The sequence below is a fragment of the Vollenhovia emeryi genome, unplaced genomic scaffold (assembly GCF_000949405.1).
Source record: "Vollenhovia emeryi isolate VEMERY1.0 unplaced genomic scaffold, V.emery_V1.0 DF939157.1, whole genome shotgun sequence".
Classification (NCBI taxonomy): domain Eukaryota; kingdom Metazoa; phylum Arthropoda; class Insecta; order Hymenoptera; family Formicidae; genus Vollenhovia; species Vollenhovia emeryi.
Window position 1 is genome coordinate 972487 of NW_011967209.1, and position 17908 is coordinate 990394.

The following is a 17908-nucleotide window of genomic DNA, read 5'->3' on the forward strand; positions in this document are numbered from 1 at the left end:
GATTGGATACGAATTGCACCAGCATTGTAAGGTGGACGCCTCCTTTTATTGTATAATTATACATAATTGTGAATTATATGATCTTGTCGAAAAGTACAACATAAAAAATAAGGTCAAAGGTTTAGAAGAGAAAATTGTATTTTTAAATGTTATTTTTAACTATGATTTCTCTCAACTTCATAATTTTAACAATTATGAAATAATCTCTCAAAAAGAGAAATGTACGGTATAAAAGACAAATGAGGTATATTTATTATTCTTTGTATTTTTAAATTTATAGTTTAAGATACAATTTGAATGAAAGTGAAAAAATGTAAAATACAATTTAAACGTTTTATTGTTTGAAGTATAGAAATGTAAGCACGAAATAGTCTCTCAAAAGAGAAACGTAAATATATAAAAAATACAGTGTATTATATTTTAATCTCTATATTTTTAATTTATAATTAAAATTGGAAATCTGTCTCTAGTATTTAAATAAGAGGATATACATATAAAATACGACTTTAATGTTTTATACTACTTAAAACACTAATTGCAAAATTATATTTTAATCTACACAATGGGTAATAAAAAATGGCATATTGTTAATTTTTACTATTAAACATTTAATCGCTATTTTAATTACTAAAAACTAATTGCTAAAAACTATAAATTTAATGGCAAAATTTAATTACTGAGAAACCAATTAAAGTAAGTATTTTCGAAATCTGCATTGTAGTCTATAATGTAATTATTTCTTTTATAAAATGTACAATATTACATACAATACAATGTATATACATACAATTGCAATAATTTTACAGAAAACAAGAAATACTGCACAGAAGAATTTATACATATAGTAAATGTAAAGTGTTTTCTTCTTTCGGAAGTTGTGACGAATGAAAAAAAGTATTTATGCACCCTTAGTTTATAAAAGAAAGAAAGAGAAAGAAACTCATATCGCTTATGCGCAAGAGAATCTGTCTGGCGTGAAAAAAGGGGTAAAGGATAGAAATGGAAGAGGATCGACGGTTATGTATCTTTGCCTTCTCGGCAATTTCGCACGGTTACATTCGAGATTTATGGCCCGATTTCGATTCCATTTCGCGCCGCGGTTTGTTTACTTATTGGCATCCAGAATATGCGCGCGGGCTGATGTTACGTCCAGGTTTGTATTGCTTCGATGCTATCATCCAGATTTATCTATTGTGCTATTGAGACGAGACGGCGGAATGGAGATGATCACGCGATGCGAAATTCAGACGTCTTCCCATAAATTAACATCAGACTCCGATATTCGTGAACAGTACGATAATTAATGTGCTTTTTGTCTCTACACAGATATTAATGTACGCCTTTTATACTGCGGACAAATATCTTATAATTAATTGGAAAAGAGAACATTCCAAATATACAAGTAAACTTTAAAGATTAGTAGAGGAAAGTCCTCTATTGTGATAGAATTCTAACGTGAGATATAGGCTTTCAACGTCCAAATTCGATCGCAAATCTTTTTTCGCAATGATTACACGATCTAACAATTAATTTTCCACTAAGCAGATTTTACTCTAGGGGCAATAAATTCACGGTGGAACCAACAGATGACGCCTGTCAATTTAGCAAAAACTCCGCTATATCTTATTAGGAGCTTATCTCATAATAAAGGACTCTTTTCTCTAAATAACGCATATTCTTTAATACAATTGTCGACGACAATATAATAAATGAATATTGTAAGCAAATTTACTGGCACTATTCAAACTAAGCAGAATTATTATCTCTTCTTCGTTATCCTTTTTATTTTTAATTAACCAAGCATATATGTATATTCTTTATACTTGCTTATGCTCTTATGTAACTCCTTTTTTTTCATTTTTATTAATAGATCACAGTGTGGTTTGACGGTTTAATTAGAAAGCTTTATTGCTAATTACGAAATCGCTTCTGCTTCTTGAATGCGGTAATTTAATTTACCGTGTCGACATATCTCACCCATTAATCACGATATACGCATTATTGTTACACGGTATCTCTCACCGACAGGGACATTTCTATTGCCGTTATATCGTTGATTCTTAATTACTCTGAGCGGCATTAGTATTTATCGCATGATTAGGCCTCATATCGAATTATGCAGAATTACGGCGATAAAAGATGGAAATCGTGTTCAATCCCGTTGTAACACTGGATCGATAGGATCGGCAGCGTATTGGCTTTATAAATTCAGTACCGCCTGCACTGTAAATTGTGATCGCGAGCGAGATGTATCACCCGGAGAAATCGCCTTTGTGGTTAAGATAAATAATATTTTTCGTATATTTTAACAAAGCATAACGTGGTCATAAATATGCGTAACAAAGTTCTCAATTTTTATGTTTAAAGTGGTCGATAATCAATATTTAAAAATCTGTATCTTTAGATTCTTTGCTCTTCAAACTTTCCTACGATACTCCTTTTTTTTCCAACCGGAGAACAATTAAAGTTTTCATTTCTTAGTCTTTATATTTCCGACAGGAGTTGGTAGCGGTATTGGTGGTAAGATAAGGTATGTGCGAGTGAACGAATGGAACGAATAAAGATTAACGATTAGACACAGATCGTTACGCCGACGTATAATATTGCCGAAGATCAAAAGGTTGAATGGTTTATTCTTACATACAACATAAAAATCAATCAAACAAATTTTCGTCATGGCCAATACATACATATGTGTACCAGCAGAAGTTAAGAGCTAATGGAAGTTAGCATTCCAAAGAAGGTCTACGTGTGACTGACGTTTGCATATATATATTGTACATAAGAGAGATACCACTCAGCAAACACCAAAGTGACAGTTACATAACATCAATATAAATGTAATATAACACATGCGTGTTAAAGCAAACTTTGGCGTTCGCTGGGTAAAAAAAATATATATATATATATATGTCGTACGGAAAAGGACACTAAGATTCAGGATAAGGACTCCCTGAGATTTTTGATAAGTCTTCTTTATTATCTCCTATCGTAGGATACATTGCTTGACAAATGATTATACAGACGTACAATATCCAGCAAATCGTTCGCTTTGTATTTTACAATTTCGTCGGCCAATACTCCGCACCTTGTTCGCCTCCGTAACTATTTACAGAATACAATATAAGACCTTAGTTTCGGTATACAACGTGGAATCTGAGAGATAGTATGTCCGCCGTGTGTGTACGCCTCTATGTGCCTTTCTGTGACGTCATCTCCCTGCATCTCGGATATTTTCTAAATAATCGATTCCTTTGAACGGATTTTAACGCGGCAAAAAAAAAATTCTGCGTTATTCCTAGCACCGTCGAACCTTATTAAGACGGAAATCTGAAACTTAGCTCCAGATGTTTGTGTATCTTCTGGGAATGCATGATCGCCGGGAAAAAATGAGTTCATAAGCGAACCTCGGAAAACTTTAACTATGATTAATTCGCGGACACAGCAGGTTGCTATAAGCGTATAGAAAACTTTGTTTTGATCGACGACGCGCGCGAAGTTTAGAGAATCAGACATTTATTAAGATTTCCTCTGCTCGCGCAAAGAATTATTGAGATGATTTATGAGCGGAGCATGGAAAGGATTACTGTCGCATTGTACGTTACTTAGCAAACATCTTATATTTCTCTCTGCCAGAATCTCTAACAATAGTTTAGAAATTTCGAAATTATAATATTTAACCATTTAAAGCTTAACTTGTAAATCAGATATCACCGTTTACTTTCCGAAGAAAACGATTATTTATCGCAATATCTTTAGACAAACTCGACCACTTTGCTTTCTGACGTGCGTATGCTCTATGTGAAAAATGAAAGTGTATCTTATATAAAGTTCTGTTACGTACATCTTCAATATAAAGTAACGGTGAAAATGAATATCCCCTAAGTTCTATTAACGATAGAATCAGTTGGGTAAAATTAATCTAAATCCAACACGGACATTTGCAACATTTAGTTCCCTCCCACGTTGGCAAAATAAATCAATTAATATCAATCGGTATTACGTCAATAGAAAATTTTCCAAGTTCTTTCTTGTTGTTCAATAACAAGATCTACCAGGATTTTTCCACATTCACGTCTATTACACTCTAGGACAATATCGTATTTACAACCGTGAGCGTCAGTAAAAGCGATCGATAAGCGAGTCATGACGAATACGACTCGAAATAACTGGACTTGACATTCTAACAATAAATACTAATATATAATATTATCGTACAGTCACATAGTAATGCTATGTACAAGTAATATTTCATCAACGTCGTCGGTATGTACTGATATACTCACTTTTATGAACAAAGGCTTGCCAGGTTCGACTAAGTTATGCGTTATCCTATCGAAAATTAGTACGATTGAAGGTGTGAATGAAAAAAATGTACTTTTTATTTTACTTTAAACAATCATAAATTTGTTATAATGAGATCGGACGAAAATATATCAGAAATATGGATCAGTGTTACATGAAATGCGCTTGATTGCATTTGATACCAATTTGTGCTAAAATATTACATTACTGAGACACGGCACATTTTTGTAAGACTTGCAATATACAATGGAAGGACGGCAGAAGCAAATCTCGTTACATTAATTACGAAAATTGAATTATCGCGAGGATATTGTTGCAACTCAGATATTTATAAATGAGATTTCACTTCTCGGATATCTCTTCCGAGATTTCCTCTCCTGCAATTTCTCTTCAACGTTTCGCTTCAGTAGTAACGATAATGATTCCTCCGGACAGCATACACCTATTTTAATGTCTGCCTTCAACCGAAATACATAAGTAATTATTTTATTTTCATGAAGAAATACCATTAAAACCTTCCTTGAAGATGTCCGAGTTATGGGAACAAAGTAGAGCAAGCCGAAAACTGAATAAACTAGAAATAAACACATTGATCAAATATTGCTAACTTTGTGCGAAGTGAGTTTGCTTTAATTTAGCAGCACTTTACTCGGGTTCTATAAAATGATAGTTGCCAGAAGTAGCAGGAACACTAATTGCCCTCGGTAGAAGCGCAATTGAGTATCAAGAGACATAGATTCGACTTTCTGAAGTTTTCGAAAACTCGACCGGCTCACAGGCTGATTCGCTCGCAGAATGAATATGTAAGGCGACAGCAGAAAACCATTAATTCCATTAAGTCGGCCGTTGGAAGGTCGGGCTGGCTTTGCTTTCTTCCCCATTTTTTCCCCCCCAAGGTTGAAACGCACCGATGAGGCTGAATCCCGTGGCGTTTGACTTTCATTGGATATTTCTCGTGCAAAATTGTCGCGCTAAAGTTTCGTGTCGACCATCGAGAGCTTTGAACTCGGTTATATTTCCCTGGAGTACGACAGAGGAAACCGGAACGTAAGGGCGAAAGATGAGGAGCTACATAGGAAAGAAAATCCTGTGAAAGGAGAGAAGCCGGCCTGGACTTTTGCCGCATTGGGACCTCGTCCTGGACTCATAGGCGGCGTTGTATATGGATGGTAAAAAATTGCTAGCCACAATCTGCTATATATCGTAATGGTAATTATGCTAATCCAGGAAAATAAGGGCGCTTTCTTTCGCTTCAATGCTCGTAAGCATTCTCTCATCTCATAATTCGTTATGCATGAGGCTACAAAAAAAGAGAAATGATAAAAAAAAAACGAATAAACAGGAGAACAGAAACACAGAACTAGAAAGGTCTCTCTCATATTTCCAACATTCTTGTTTGTTGAGATAATGTATAGAAATCCTGCAAAATATAATAATATGTATAGAGTATCTCATCTCTCTAAGTAAAATCTCGCTGAAGAGATAAAGAGAGGAGTCTCTGAAGAGAGAAATCTCTCTGATATAAAATCACCGAAGAGATAATCAACTGATATCAATTAAAAAATTTTCAAGTGATGGACGCAAGATTGCTACCACAGTTTTTTTTGCTTTACTGTTTCCAACTTTCTTTCTCATCTCGGGCAAAGTGATGATACGATGCGATATATACGTTGTACCCCGATGTAGCCAAATTCACTTACATTTAACGAATTCAATATCCGCGTGAAAAGTTACGTCAAACTTTAATTCGCTTCACAAGTTCACCTTGTAAATGAGTCTATTATCTCGAGAGGAAACTTCGTGAAAGAATTAAAAGTGATCTAAAATAGCGCGACTAAAAGGAAACCGTGAGTCCTAAGTGCCATGCAAGAATATCGATTAATAAAACTTTAATCAGAGAGAGCGTTGTGCAAAATATCGATCGCGCGAGATATCCGTTCCGTCTTTGTTCTTTTTTTCCTTCTCTCTCCGCGGCAGCCTATCTTTAACCAAGGAATGCGGCGGTCAACTTTTAAGCATTTCCTGCGGCATTCGCAATCGTGACACGCCGGCGGTTATTGCACGATTCCTCGCGTACACGGGGACGTATATGGAAAGTTGTAAATAGATTCTCGCAACAAATCGCCGTAGCGCCAGCTTGGAGCAAGCGCCCGCGCTTCGACTCGAACTCGAGTGTGAGGAAGTTTGTACGGGCGGGTAGGTTGGATCGATGGCTGGATGGCTTGGTACGAGCACCAAAGTAAAGTTTGTCTTGGCTGCCGGCCACGACCCTCCATCGAATCACCGACGGAGTGATAACGATAACTCTAGCAACTGCTCAAGCCAGTATCGATTGTCATTAGACACCGTACGAAATTCTCTCGCCTGCAACTTGCACGGCGGGGTCCTACAGCCTTCTCAGCGATTCGCTCGGCGCTTTTAATATCGCGGTGACGTATGTACGTACGTACGATCGCACGAGAGGAGAAGAGAACGGCCGACAAAATCCCTTATACCGTATGATATGTTACAGGAAACAGAAGAAGGGACACTTTTCAAATCGCTCCGGGACCATTTCGTTCCTCTGCGTCGTGCGTGACAAGGGTTCCGCGTCAGGCCGGGCGCAGTTTTTACATCGTACTCGCAAAAGGAAACTCACCTAGTGTAAAAAAGTACAAGTTTCGAATTTAACGTATATTTTACTCTAGCTTTATATTAGATTTTAAATTATATGATCTATATCCGCGTAAAGATATGTAAAGAATATTTAATGCGGGCAGCATAGGTGGCGGCGTAATATTCGCCACGCACAGAGGTTGCCCCGAACACGCAACGAAAATAATCATTTACCGCTAATTCACAGTTACGCTTCGTTTACGCACTTTTCTCGTAGACTAGTCGAGTATCAATATGAAAGAACGGAGATAGTCGTCCTAAACGCAATTATCCTTAGGGATTAATGCCTATCCGTAAGTACCTTAGTTATTGTTCTTGAGCACAGAATTTGATTTCATTCATCCATTTGATTCCAGCGTCCAGCCGATGGCAGTGCAACAAACAACACGTTGCTAATACAATATTACAAGACCCGCTGCAATTACCGCTGAACAAACCATTTTCGTTTCCTCCGCCCGCCGAGAGTCACCAATCAGAGTATTCCGCGGTTCCTTTTCGCGCGTTCCAACAGTCAATGTCCTTTAAACGATTCCCGCGTCTCAGACGTCGCTCTCGCGCCATTCTCGGGGAACGAAATTTCTTTGTTCAACGACAATCGGGTTGCTATCTTCGCAGCTTTCCACGTACGGCAGTGTGATTGAAATTACAGTTCGGTAGAATCGCGAGGACGTAGGAAAAGTGACAGATCGATCGACAAACGGGCACGTGTGCGAGTAACCGTGTACGTGTGCACCCTCAATCTGTCCGTAGCTAGACGCGAGGATCGATAGCTTAGTTATGTTACAGACAAGAACGCGTTTACTTGGTGCGAACGCTTAAGTACGGAAATATAAAAAATCCTTACATGTCCCTATCTAAGTAGGCGTGTAGAAACGTTAAGTCGGTCCCCGTTCGCAAGTCAGGACGTCCTCGAAATCTCATTGAATATTAAACGGACGAGTCGCGCACTCGGATCCGCGGGAATACATTCCAGATCGATCTCGCTCGTGTGACGATCGCTGAGGGATCGATGTCAAGCGCAAGCCCGACATTATTGCAAATTTCATGAAAGAAACTTTTTTTTGCGGAAAATTGTTGCCGGATCTGCTGTTTCATTATGAATCGGACTTTCTCGAAAATGGATCGTAAAGCGAAATGGTGAAAGTATTTCCCGCAACAACTGTATCGACTCTCGAGGGAAGATCTGACGGATCTTCAAAGTTTACGGTCAGAGATACACGTACGCACGTTTTTGGCGTACGCGTGTTTTTTATTTATATTTATGTGGAGTTATTTTCGGAATTTTATCTTAGCGCGTGGCTTTTTTTGCGTCGAGCACCTAAAGCATTCGTCAAGACACCGCGTTTTTTAAGGCGTTATTTATATTGGAGAAATATCAATTTTTCAGTCGATTCCACGGCTTTCTTAGGAAACAGCAGCGGTACGTGACGCGAATAAAGAAGATAGGGAAATAAAAGAGGAGTTTCAACATTTCCGCGCACGAACAGCATACCGGCCGCGAATGAAATGCACCATTGCCCCTTGGGAAATTATTTTATGCCGGTCATTTGCTCCATTCATTTTATCGACGACGTAAACGTAATTTCCTGTCGTTAATGTCGGTACGTCTGAGTCGTAATGGATAATTACTCATGGCTTCAGCTCTTGAAATTTTATACTCTTCGTGATTTCTTCAATTAATCCGCATTACTTTAAGCTACGCGACGAAAAGCGGCTGCACTTACGAGCAGCTTCACTTTAGATGGCACATCTGTATCTCGGTACGCTTCATATCTTTAATAATAATTCGTTCTCTTAATCAGCATAAAGTAAACTTTGGCAACGCCATTTGCATTTATCCTTTCGGTACGTACATCCTGTTTTCGTGAAAGAGGTAACTTCATATTCCAGCAATATCCAGCAAACATTTATTAAAGACACTTCAAAATTAACCTGGCAACGTCTGGTGGAAGTTCAAGAAATTCCTACGATATTCGAGAGACTTCGCGTATCTTGGCGTTTCTTACTTAGAACTATATATAGTGTACTATATTTATCGAAACACGTGTAATTATAAATATATTACTTTTAAATTTTGTACAAGCAGTCACTTTTATACAAAAAATACCAAGTAACAATATTATACCGCGTTATCGCGATTTTATTTCAATTGTGATCGTGGTGCAGGTTTCAAGATGAAAGAAATAACAGAGCTAAGTGATTGGAGCGATAAAAAAAATTTGAAATTTTAGAACTTTAATTTTTATGTCAACTTATCCATTAGTCTTTATTATATTCGAGCGAAAGTGAGAGATCCATCTTGTGTCGATTTCAAGGAGGACGTCCTACTCTTGCGCCAACGGTTTAAGCACTTATTTTTGAATTTTTCGAACGTGTACCAGACAGCGCTCCGTTTATGCTCGTTAGCATTGTCACCAATGGATACGTAGTGACGATTCCGTCATTAATCGTTGAATTTAGACATGTAAAAATTTGGTTGAAAAAACGTTGCAACGTGAAAAACATTCACACAATTGCGCGCGGCAAAAAGATGATATTTGTAGATTCAATAAAATTACTGATTAGAAACTTTCTAAATTTACATTGGAAAATTTTAGAACGGTGTATATATATATATATGTACTCCCGATGAAAAACAAACATACGAAGTATGTACGGGCAATTTTACAGGCACCGTTTTTCCGTGATATTATAAAAGTTCTTAGCTGTAAATTCAACGTTAATAATAGACTCAACGAAAACGTCTCCTCGTCGCGATCTGACAACACGAGTTAGCATACATAACGTGTTACATATACCTATCCATCTGGGTTACGATCCGTGAAAACGCTGCTGGGTAATCTCCAGTTGATTGAACCCGGCCGGCGGACCGTCAGTCTCCGGAAGTCCGCGTCCAAGTTTCACATTTCCGTATTCTCCTCGGCCTCCTCGTCGACCTTGGGCAGCATGTAGACGGCAGAGATCGGCGGGACGTGATCCTCGAGTTTAAGGATCGGCTTGCAATCTCTGGTGACGTCCACCTGATTGAAGGTGTCCTTGAGGATGTTGATCTCGTTTTCGTGGGCGAATATATTGGTGGGTGGTTCCGTGCCACATATAGTGTTCTCGTCGGTGCCGTTCCTGTGGCACAGATTGCCCGACGGAAATTGTCACGAGGTCAGCGCGAACGGGTCCGTCGATAGCTCGTCTACGGACGAGCTCGGCTTCACCGGCTCCGGCTTGTCCGTCTGGTGGCTCAGCCGATGGACGATCTCGTCGTGGAGGATGTTGAAGCACATCGCCGTCAGGGCCATTCCCGACATTATGTAGCAGGAGCAGAACCAGACCGTCACGTTTCTCGAGCCGGCGAGGGTGTGGCGGGGATAAGAACCGGGCACCATGTCGCCGAAGCCGATGGTGCTCAGGCTCATGAAGCAGAAGTAGCTCGCGTCTAGAGGTGGGTGAAGCCGTTAACTTTCAGAGAGTACAGGCTTTTACATGTTTTTACGTATATTGCGCTGCGTATATTACGTCGCGGAATTTATGCCAATCTGATACGAGCCCGCGGAAAATACGGTCGCATTAATTTTTCCGAAGCGCTTTGAGGCTCACCGAGACATGTTTATACCGGAAACTATTGGAATCCATGCCGAGGAGTGACGCAACGCTGAATGCAATTGGTTTTTTCCCCCCCGACGTGGACGGGACTTACCTACGAATGACCAACCGTCCAATTTGTGCAGGGTGAATGCCCCGGCAACAATGTAGCACAGCATCGCGCCAAGACAGATACTGATCGGCGCGAGTATAGTGACATTCGGCCTGTCGCCCGAACCGAGGCTCGAAACTTCGTCCTTCGGGCTGGCCTTAATTTCCACGGTGCTGGTGAACGTCGATGCATTCGCGCGCACGTAAAAGGGCTCCTGCAGCTGTAGCTGTTGCTGCTGCTGCTGCGCCAGCTCCTCCTGCTGCCGCTTCTTTCGCATCCGCCGCTCTTTCTCCTGCGCACACGAGAAAAATACTCGAAAATGGAAAATCCGCTCATATCTGCGCGTCAACACACGTGAATGGCCATTCTACGCGTGTGCCAATTACATTCGTGTTCGCATCGCAACAACTTTGGAGTGAACGCCAACATCGTTTACACTCTTGTGTGTTTCGAGTGCCGGGGGTTTCGAAGGCTGATCCAATTTTATTTGAATGGCGCTCTAACAATAACCAATCAATACTACGGTGGCGATTAATCCTTATCGATCGTACAGGACACGCGTATCCTGCTGAAACAGGCGATGCATATGTCGAGCCGTTGCGACACATGCATCTCCCGTCACGTATACCCGGTTCGCTGGACGGGAGAGAAAGACCGTATCGCTGGCAGTCTGCGATTGAATTTTTCATCGGCTAACGTTGGCAAAATTTTCGGGGCTAGGCTCGCCGTCGCTGACCTGCATCCGCCTCTCGTCGTAGCAGCAGTAGCCGCAATTCGAGCAAAGGCAGCAGCAAAGAGCGCGCGTGAAGACGCCTCTGGCGCATCTCGACAGGAGACCTCCCGCGCTAGACAGGTAGACCAAGGTCAGGGGTATCCCGAGACTGGCGTAGCCCATCGTAGCAATTTTGCCCCAAGTGGACTTGGGCGCGATGCTCCCGCAACCTGCGAACACGGAATAGCGGGGAGAAATTTAAGTTTGTCAACAAGCTCCAGGTCAATGAGAGACAATGGGGAAGCATCGGGTAAATTGCAACGATATTCCTTTCGATGGGGAAGAATTGTTCCATTGTACGGTACAGTGGGGGACGGCGGTAGAACCGCGGCAGTTAATTTCTCGCAATGTTACCTCTCGAGATACTTAAGGGATAATATCCGCGGTGGTTTACTTACGCTAATTAACCACCGCGGTAATAAAAACTTTGCGTAATACGGGATCGCGGGTAAATTGATTTGTGTAAATGTGTGTACGCGCGCGGATAATGCATACACGTGTGTGTATGCAATGTGTATGTGTGTATACGTACATAAGCGCCTAAGGTGAGTTTGCAGACGATACGACGCGGAAAATACTTCCTTCTGGGCTTGAAGTCATTTCTGTCAGTGGGTTTAAAGTCTTGAATGAAAAATCAAATTTATTGCCGTTTGTCCCAGGGATTTTGCTCAGGATAATTCTGGCGCAAGTTTTCTTATTACAATTCATGTCCCCCGCGGGGAATCAAAATTGATTAAGTTTCGGGAAATCAATATCTAGGTCAACGGTAAACCCTGGCGCGAGAAGTTGAAACATAAAGCGTAAAAATTCGCAGAATTTCTTCGGTATCGTAAAAGCTTAAGTTTCGGCAAACGTCGATCAATCGTAATCTCCAAAAGCGGTTCTCGCAATCGAGCAGCGGAATTTATAGTGCAGCGGCGGCGCCCAATCGCGTTGCTATTCGCGGATGAATAAAAATATCTACGGAGGAAAACTTAACTAGAGCTTTTTTTCCAATTTCGCAAAACAATCAAGAGCGTTGTTTGATCAAGATACGGAGCTTTAATAAATTTTGACCCGTATCGCTGCGACGCAGGAAGGGAGGCCGGGCTGCATTAAAAGACTATTTTTCCTGTTGTTGATTTATAACGTAAAATTTATATCTGGTGACAGCTAATCGTTATCTCGACAAGTTTGTAGGAATAAACAGCGATATTTATACAATATATTGCCAGAGAGAAATGCCAATACTGTTGACATCTAGCATTACCTCAGTTATTTTCTCGCAAAATTTTTTACGATGCTGATCATTGAAAATTTCTCACGAAACAAATTATTAAAACGAATGATGCACTTTCTGTCATGAAAAATATCGGCACCTATGAAAATATGTATCGTGAATTATACCTATCGTGGTATATCACAGTAAATACGATAATAAATATCCATTAATTCCATCCATTGTAAAAGTAAAATATCCATTAGCTCTATCCGTGTAGCGAGAGATACGTACAATTTAATAATTATAAGACTTGGTATATTTCCCGAGGTATTTCTCTTATGAAATATTTTTTGTTATATATACAAGTAATAAATTTCATTGTACATGTGCATATGCGCGCTTGTATTGCCAAGAGCTTTTGATAAAATATTAACGTTCATATGTTCTAAGTTGTTTACATCAATTAATTTTACTAGCATGACGCGAAAGTTTCGCGAAAGCGGAGTAGCAGCAGCAGCAGCAGCAGCAGCAGCAGCAGCTTTAAAGCTCTATATTTTACGTACAATCCTGATTATACACGATCCCCATTTTTCCAAACAGAATAATACGTTAAGTATTGTGAGGCTATTTTATCGCCGACAAACAGCGTCATTAATCTCCGCGGGATAAATAGAAGCTCATTCTTCCGCGGAAATGCGAGAAAAACGATACCTTTCCAAAAACGCGCGAGCTTTTAGCTCTCTCGCGCGGAGCTGCCGTATTTGCGCATCGTTCAATCCCAATTCCGACAGGCCGACCTTACGGGCGAGCGATGGAAGCAACACAGAAGCGCAATATGCAGTTGCGCGCGCGTTTCGCGAGTCAATTCAAAAAAATTACGCGCGCGCCATGGAATAAAAGGGACGGCGATGGAGGAAGAGAGTGGAGCAGAGAACCGTGGGCGCGGAGCGCGAAGGTCCTGGCCGGGACCTGAAAAAGCGCTCGACCGAGATGCGCGGAATCGATTGCTCCGATGCCGCTTAAGATAATGGATCGCCTATCGGAATTGCCCCCGGTACGTATATGATAGCGGCAGCCGGCTGCATCTCGCCGATGGAATTGCAGCCGCGGAAGCTCCGCGGAGCGATCGCCAAGGCCTATTCGTCAATGTCCCGCCACCTTATCGTTCACGACGGCGCGACCCTTTCGGTCGCCCGTTATCTGTTGTCATTTGTTAGGGGGACACAGTAGATTGTCAGCTTCGGTTTTATTGGCCAGCCGAGTAAAAATATACTGCGCTCAATCTCTCTCTCTCTCTCATACACGCAGAAGTGCGCTTTGTCGACTACAAGTGCAGCGTCTTGGTTTAAACTGTATGCACATACATGTCTACGAAAGACATGAAATGACTTGTGAATATAAGACTATGAGTTAGACGTTGCACTTACATGAACGTCCGTTGGTATTGCGTTTTCTAATAACGATAAGCTCTTGCGGCGGTGATTGTTAATTTGGATATACCGACTAATCAACCACAAAGCGATAATAAGAATTTCATTTAACGCGTTATATAAATACATCTGAGCAAGTATACGTGTACGTGTGCACACGTGAATATAAATGTCTGATATAAATTTGTTTGGAGAACTGTGTGGAAAATGGTTCTCTCTAGCCTCGAGATTATTTTTATTAATAGAAAATTTTTAGTGCGGTTGCTCTTGCGTGAAATCATAGCACGGGCGAGCAATCGTTTCTAGAAGATATTGAAAACAATCCGCGAAATAAACGTGGGAATCAACGAAAATTCGACGCACCTGTGGCAAGTACGCGAAACGCGAATATTTTGATGAGCGGGTTTTTCAAACGAGATGATCCAGTATTTTTTCCCAGCATTCGTATTTATTCTGTGTATATTTCCCGCATGGGATATTTATATTGTTTCTCGCGCGCAATCGTACACAGTGATTAATTTTTAATTTATCGAAAGGTCGAATTGGATGGGTATATTTTTTTTATATGCAACGCCAAAGACGACGTGCGGTTCGCTGTAAAAAAAAGTATGCGGCTCCTCAGCGTACCTAATTATTTAATAATTAAATGTCATCTGTTACGATATGCCGCGATTCAATTTTGAAAAAGAAAAGTACCACAAAATCGAATGACCGAGCCCGAGGATTAAATTCTATGACAGAAATATTCGATGCTAGAACAATCTCTTTGTAACATAAAAGTAATACAGCATCTGGTCGTTTAAAGATGATATCAAGAATAATAAATCAAACGACCGTATCTCATCTCGCTCGATGCGGACTGATGGGAGGGGAACACCGACGTACGGAACAGTAAAATTTAATTATCAGTTAGCAATAACATGCGCTTGCTGAGTTACTCATTCTCAGCCGGCGGTCGCGTACACGCACCTACATAATTCTAACCATGGCAATTCGATTGTTGTTCCATATAAAGGCGCCGCCCTCGTTAAAGCTTATCTCAGTCTTCGTGGTGCGCTGCGAGGCGCAGCGATTTTTAAATCTAACAGAATATTGTGTGATGTGAAACGTTTTACACGTATAAAGAACAATCGAGTATACATTTTCCATTTGGCTTGATTCGGCCATAACTTTCTGCAAAATGATAGTGAAAAATGTAATAACTATTATTCTCGTTGTCATAACTGGAACAGCATTCGTGCGATGTGCAGCTGCGGCAGTAAGTTTATTATGTCGACACAGACTGTTAACATTTCGACAAATATATTGTGATACTGGTAACAATATGGTGGCTGTTGTTAATTATATACGTATATTATATTAGATGCGCATGCTATATAATTTTGTTAATAATTCGTGTAAATGGCTAAAGCGAGGAAAATTGTTAGATTTTTAAAAATAAGTTATTGTAGTTTGTTAGATAAAATAACTTTTAGTGATGTCTGACTCCTTTTACTTTCAGGGCAAGCATCGTCCAAAATTAAAAAAAGGTGTAAGTGAGAATGCAACTCTCTTTCAAAATAATATAACTTTATAACAATGATATAATTTTAAAATGAGATGAGATGACAAAGATGTGATGTACATTTTCTTAAGATGCAATTAACTTCTGTACGAATTACATATTGTAATTCGTTTTGATAAAAGATATTTCTGATTGAAGGGAATTGGACACAAACCGAATGATGACGTTCTACATGCTCTTTCGGACTTCGGCGTCGTACGAAGATCTTTGAACCCGATGCTGTTTCAACAATATTCAAACGTTCAGTACCTAAAAGATGAACGAAGTATTCCAAATACCGAAAACAGAAAGAACATGGTAATAGAGAAATTAGAACTGTCAGTGACATTCCGTGATAACATACTCTACATCTTCTCGTACTTGCTTCACGGTCTTGAAAGCGGATTGACAGAAGAGCAGTACACATCCTTGCAAACGCTTTATGAGTGCCTCAAGAAAAAGATGGTTTATATGTATAATTTATTGCCGATTTTATCTAAATTAGACACCTCCGATAAGAATCAGCAGACAAGTATCATATTGTTGTCGTTGACAAAGAATCTACCATCTTACATTCAATGCACAGCGAAATATTTGGCCAATGAGATAGAAATGAACAGAATCGATTTAAATGCGTTACTGAAGCCGACGGAATATGAGACGTTCAATTATCTTGCCAACATTGATTTAGACACGGTGTCGAAAGGTAAAATTAAAAACGAAGAAACGACAGGATCTGATAAATACTCGAATATCACCCAGAAAGCTCTCGGTCCGGTGTTCGTGAAGCTCATTTACAATCTACAAGCAAAGAAGCTCCCTTTGTCGCAAGAGCTATTCGGTTTGATACTGATGAACTTGCCAAATCCTAGCGACGATCCCGTATTGGAAGAAAATATCAGATTTCTGTACGATTTGACCAAAATTAATGCCATCGATAACAAGGATTGGGATTCGATCGGGAAGGAACCCGTGGGCAATGACGCATATACGCTTGTCTTTTCTGCCCTTACTAAGGTTCTCAGTTCAAACGTACAAATGATCATAAAGGATGCCGCGGCTTACGTGTACCATCATTTGAAGGTTGTAACAGTTCCATCTTACGTTAATTCGAACTTTAAGTACATGCGTCATTTGACTGAGAAAGACATAGATATAGGAATGCTACTCTCAGCAGTTATTCCTCAAAATTTCGATTCAGACGCGGTTCGCATGAAAAATAGCTTACTGACGTACTTCATGCACAATTATAGAAACGAGGACATGAATAAAATTCTCAAGGGATTCAACAAATTTGCCTACAGCGATCCCTTAGATCTTCTCATGGCGTTCCTAACGAGGCTTACGAATCGCGTTCCAATTTTCCCAAATACTAATTCGCGCATGCTGCAACAGCCGGCTGCGGCTCTGCTGTCAGCTTTAATTATGAAAAAGTATTCGAGAATTTTCACACCGTTTGTGTCACCTGAAGTTGATGTACTGATACTTTTGGAATCTCTAAATACTCCTGATGTCGATTCGGTATTTCAGTCAACAGTAGATTCGATAAAGCTCGAATTAATTGCACAGCCACAAATATCCGTGCTCCTGAGCACCTTGATACCAACGGAGAAAGACAAGTGCACGATACCTAAACAGTGCTTGATGGATACGTTCCAGCAGGTGCAAAGATTACAAAATAACATACCTTTGACATTAACAACAAAAATTCAAAACGTAGCGTATATGCTGAGGACAACTTCACATCCTCAGCGCCAGCCGCAAAACTTTCCTACGCAGTATTCCATAAAACCAGTAGATGTAAATCTCTATCTAGACCGGGAGAAGCCAGTATCAGTGGCAATCGAGACAGATAGTACGTATACGAACAATGTGCCAAGTGGCTTCAACGGAGTTCCGTACGTATGGAACATAGATAAATATGTTAGTAAAGTCGGTCCCGCGGTGCAAGATGAATTGCAAGTTGAAACTTTCGAATATGACTTGGGTGTTCCTACATATATCGAATCTGCGGATGCAAAGGTGGTATCAGTCTACGAGTCTGCACGTCCTACTACGACAAACCAAGTCCCCAAGGCACAAATCACCGAGGCAAAGGTCACCGAAGCAAAAGTCAGTGAAGCAAGTGTCACCGAAGCACACGTCACCGATGTACCTGCTCGAGAATATACGACACAACGACCCTTAACTATGAGACCTTCGTTAACATCAGTACCTAATATTCCGTCTGTGATTACTCATAGTCCGCCACAGAGACCGCGCAAGCAGCCCCAGTACACAACAAAGGAGAGTGTTGTCGAAGAATATAATTCCG

At 40.3% G+C, this 17908-nt stretch overlaps 2 protein-coding genes across 3 annotated transcripts in view; one reads left to right on the forward strand and one right to left on the reverse strand.

Moving 5' to 3' along the window:
- Positions 1 to 2959: 2959 nt before the first annotated feature.
- LOC105564949 (TWiK family of potassium channels protein 18) overlaps positions 2960 to 17908 on the reverse strand; it is a 230124-nt gene continuing 215175 nt past the window's right edge. For both annotated transcript variants that reach the window (XM_012017739.1, XM_012017740.1), the window contains exons 7-9: positions 11385 to 11590; positions 10652 to 10940; positions 2960 to 10390 (exon numbers count right to left, since the gene is read on the reverse strand). In XM_012017739.1, the coding sequence (XP_011873129.1) occupies positions 10110 to 10390; positions 10652 to 10940; positions 11385 to 11590 (776 nt within the window). In that variant the 3' untranslated portion in view covers positions 2960 to 10109. The remainder of the gene's footprint in view (positions 10391 to 10651; positions 10941 to 11384; positions 11591 to 17908) is intronic.
- The window catches only part of LOC105564948, a 5706-nt gene continuing 2811 nt past the window's right edge, over positions 15014 to 17908 (forward strand). The window contains exons 1-3 of the mRNA XM_012017738.1: positions 15014 to 15309; positions 15553 to 15582; positions 15754 to 17834. Of these exons, the coding sequence (XP_011873128.1) occupies positions 15232 to 15309; positions 15553 to 15582; positions 15754 to 17834 (2189 nt within the window). The 5' untranslated portion in view covers positions 15014 to 15231. The remainder of the gene's footprint in view (positions 15310 to 15552; positions 15583 to 15753; positions 17835 to 17908) is intronic.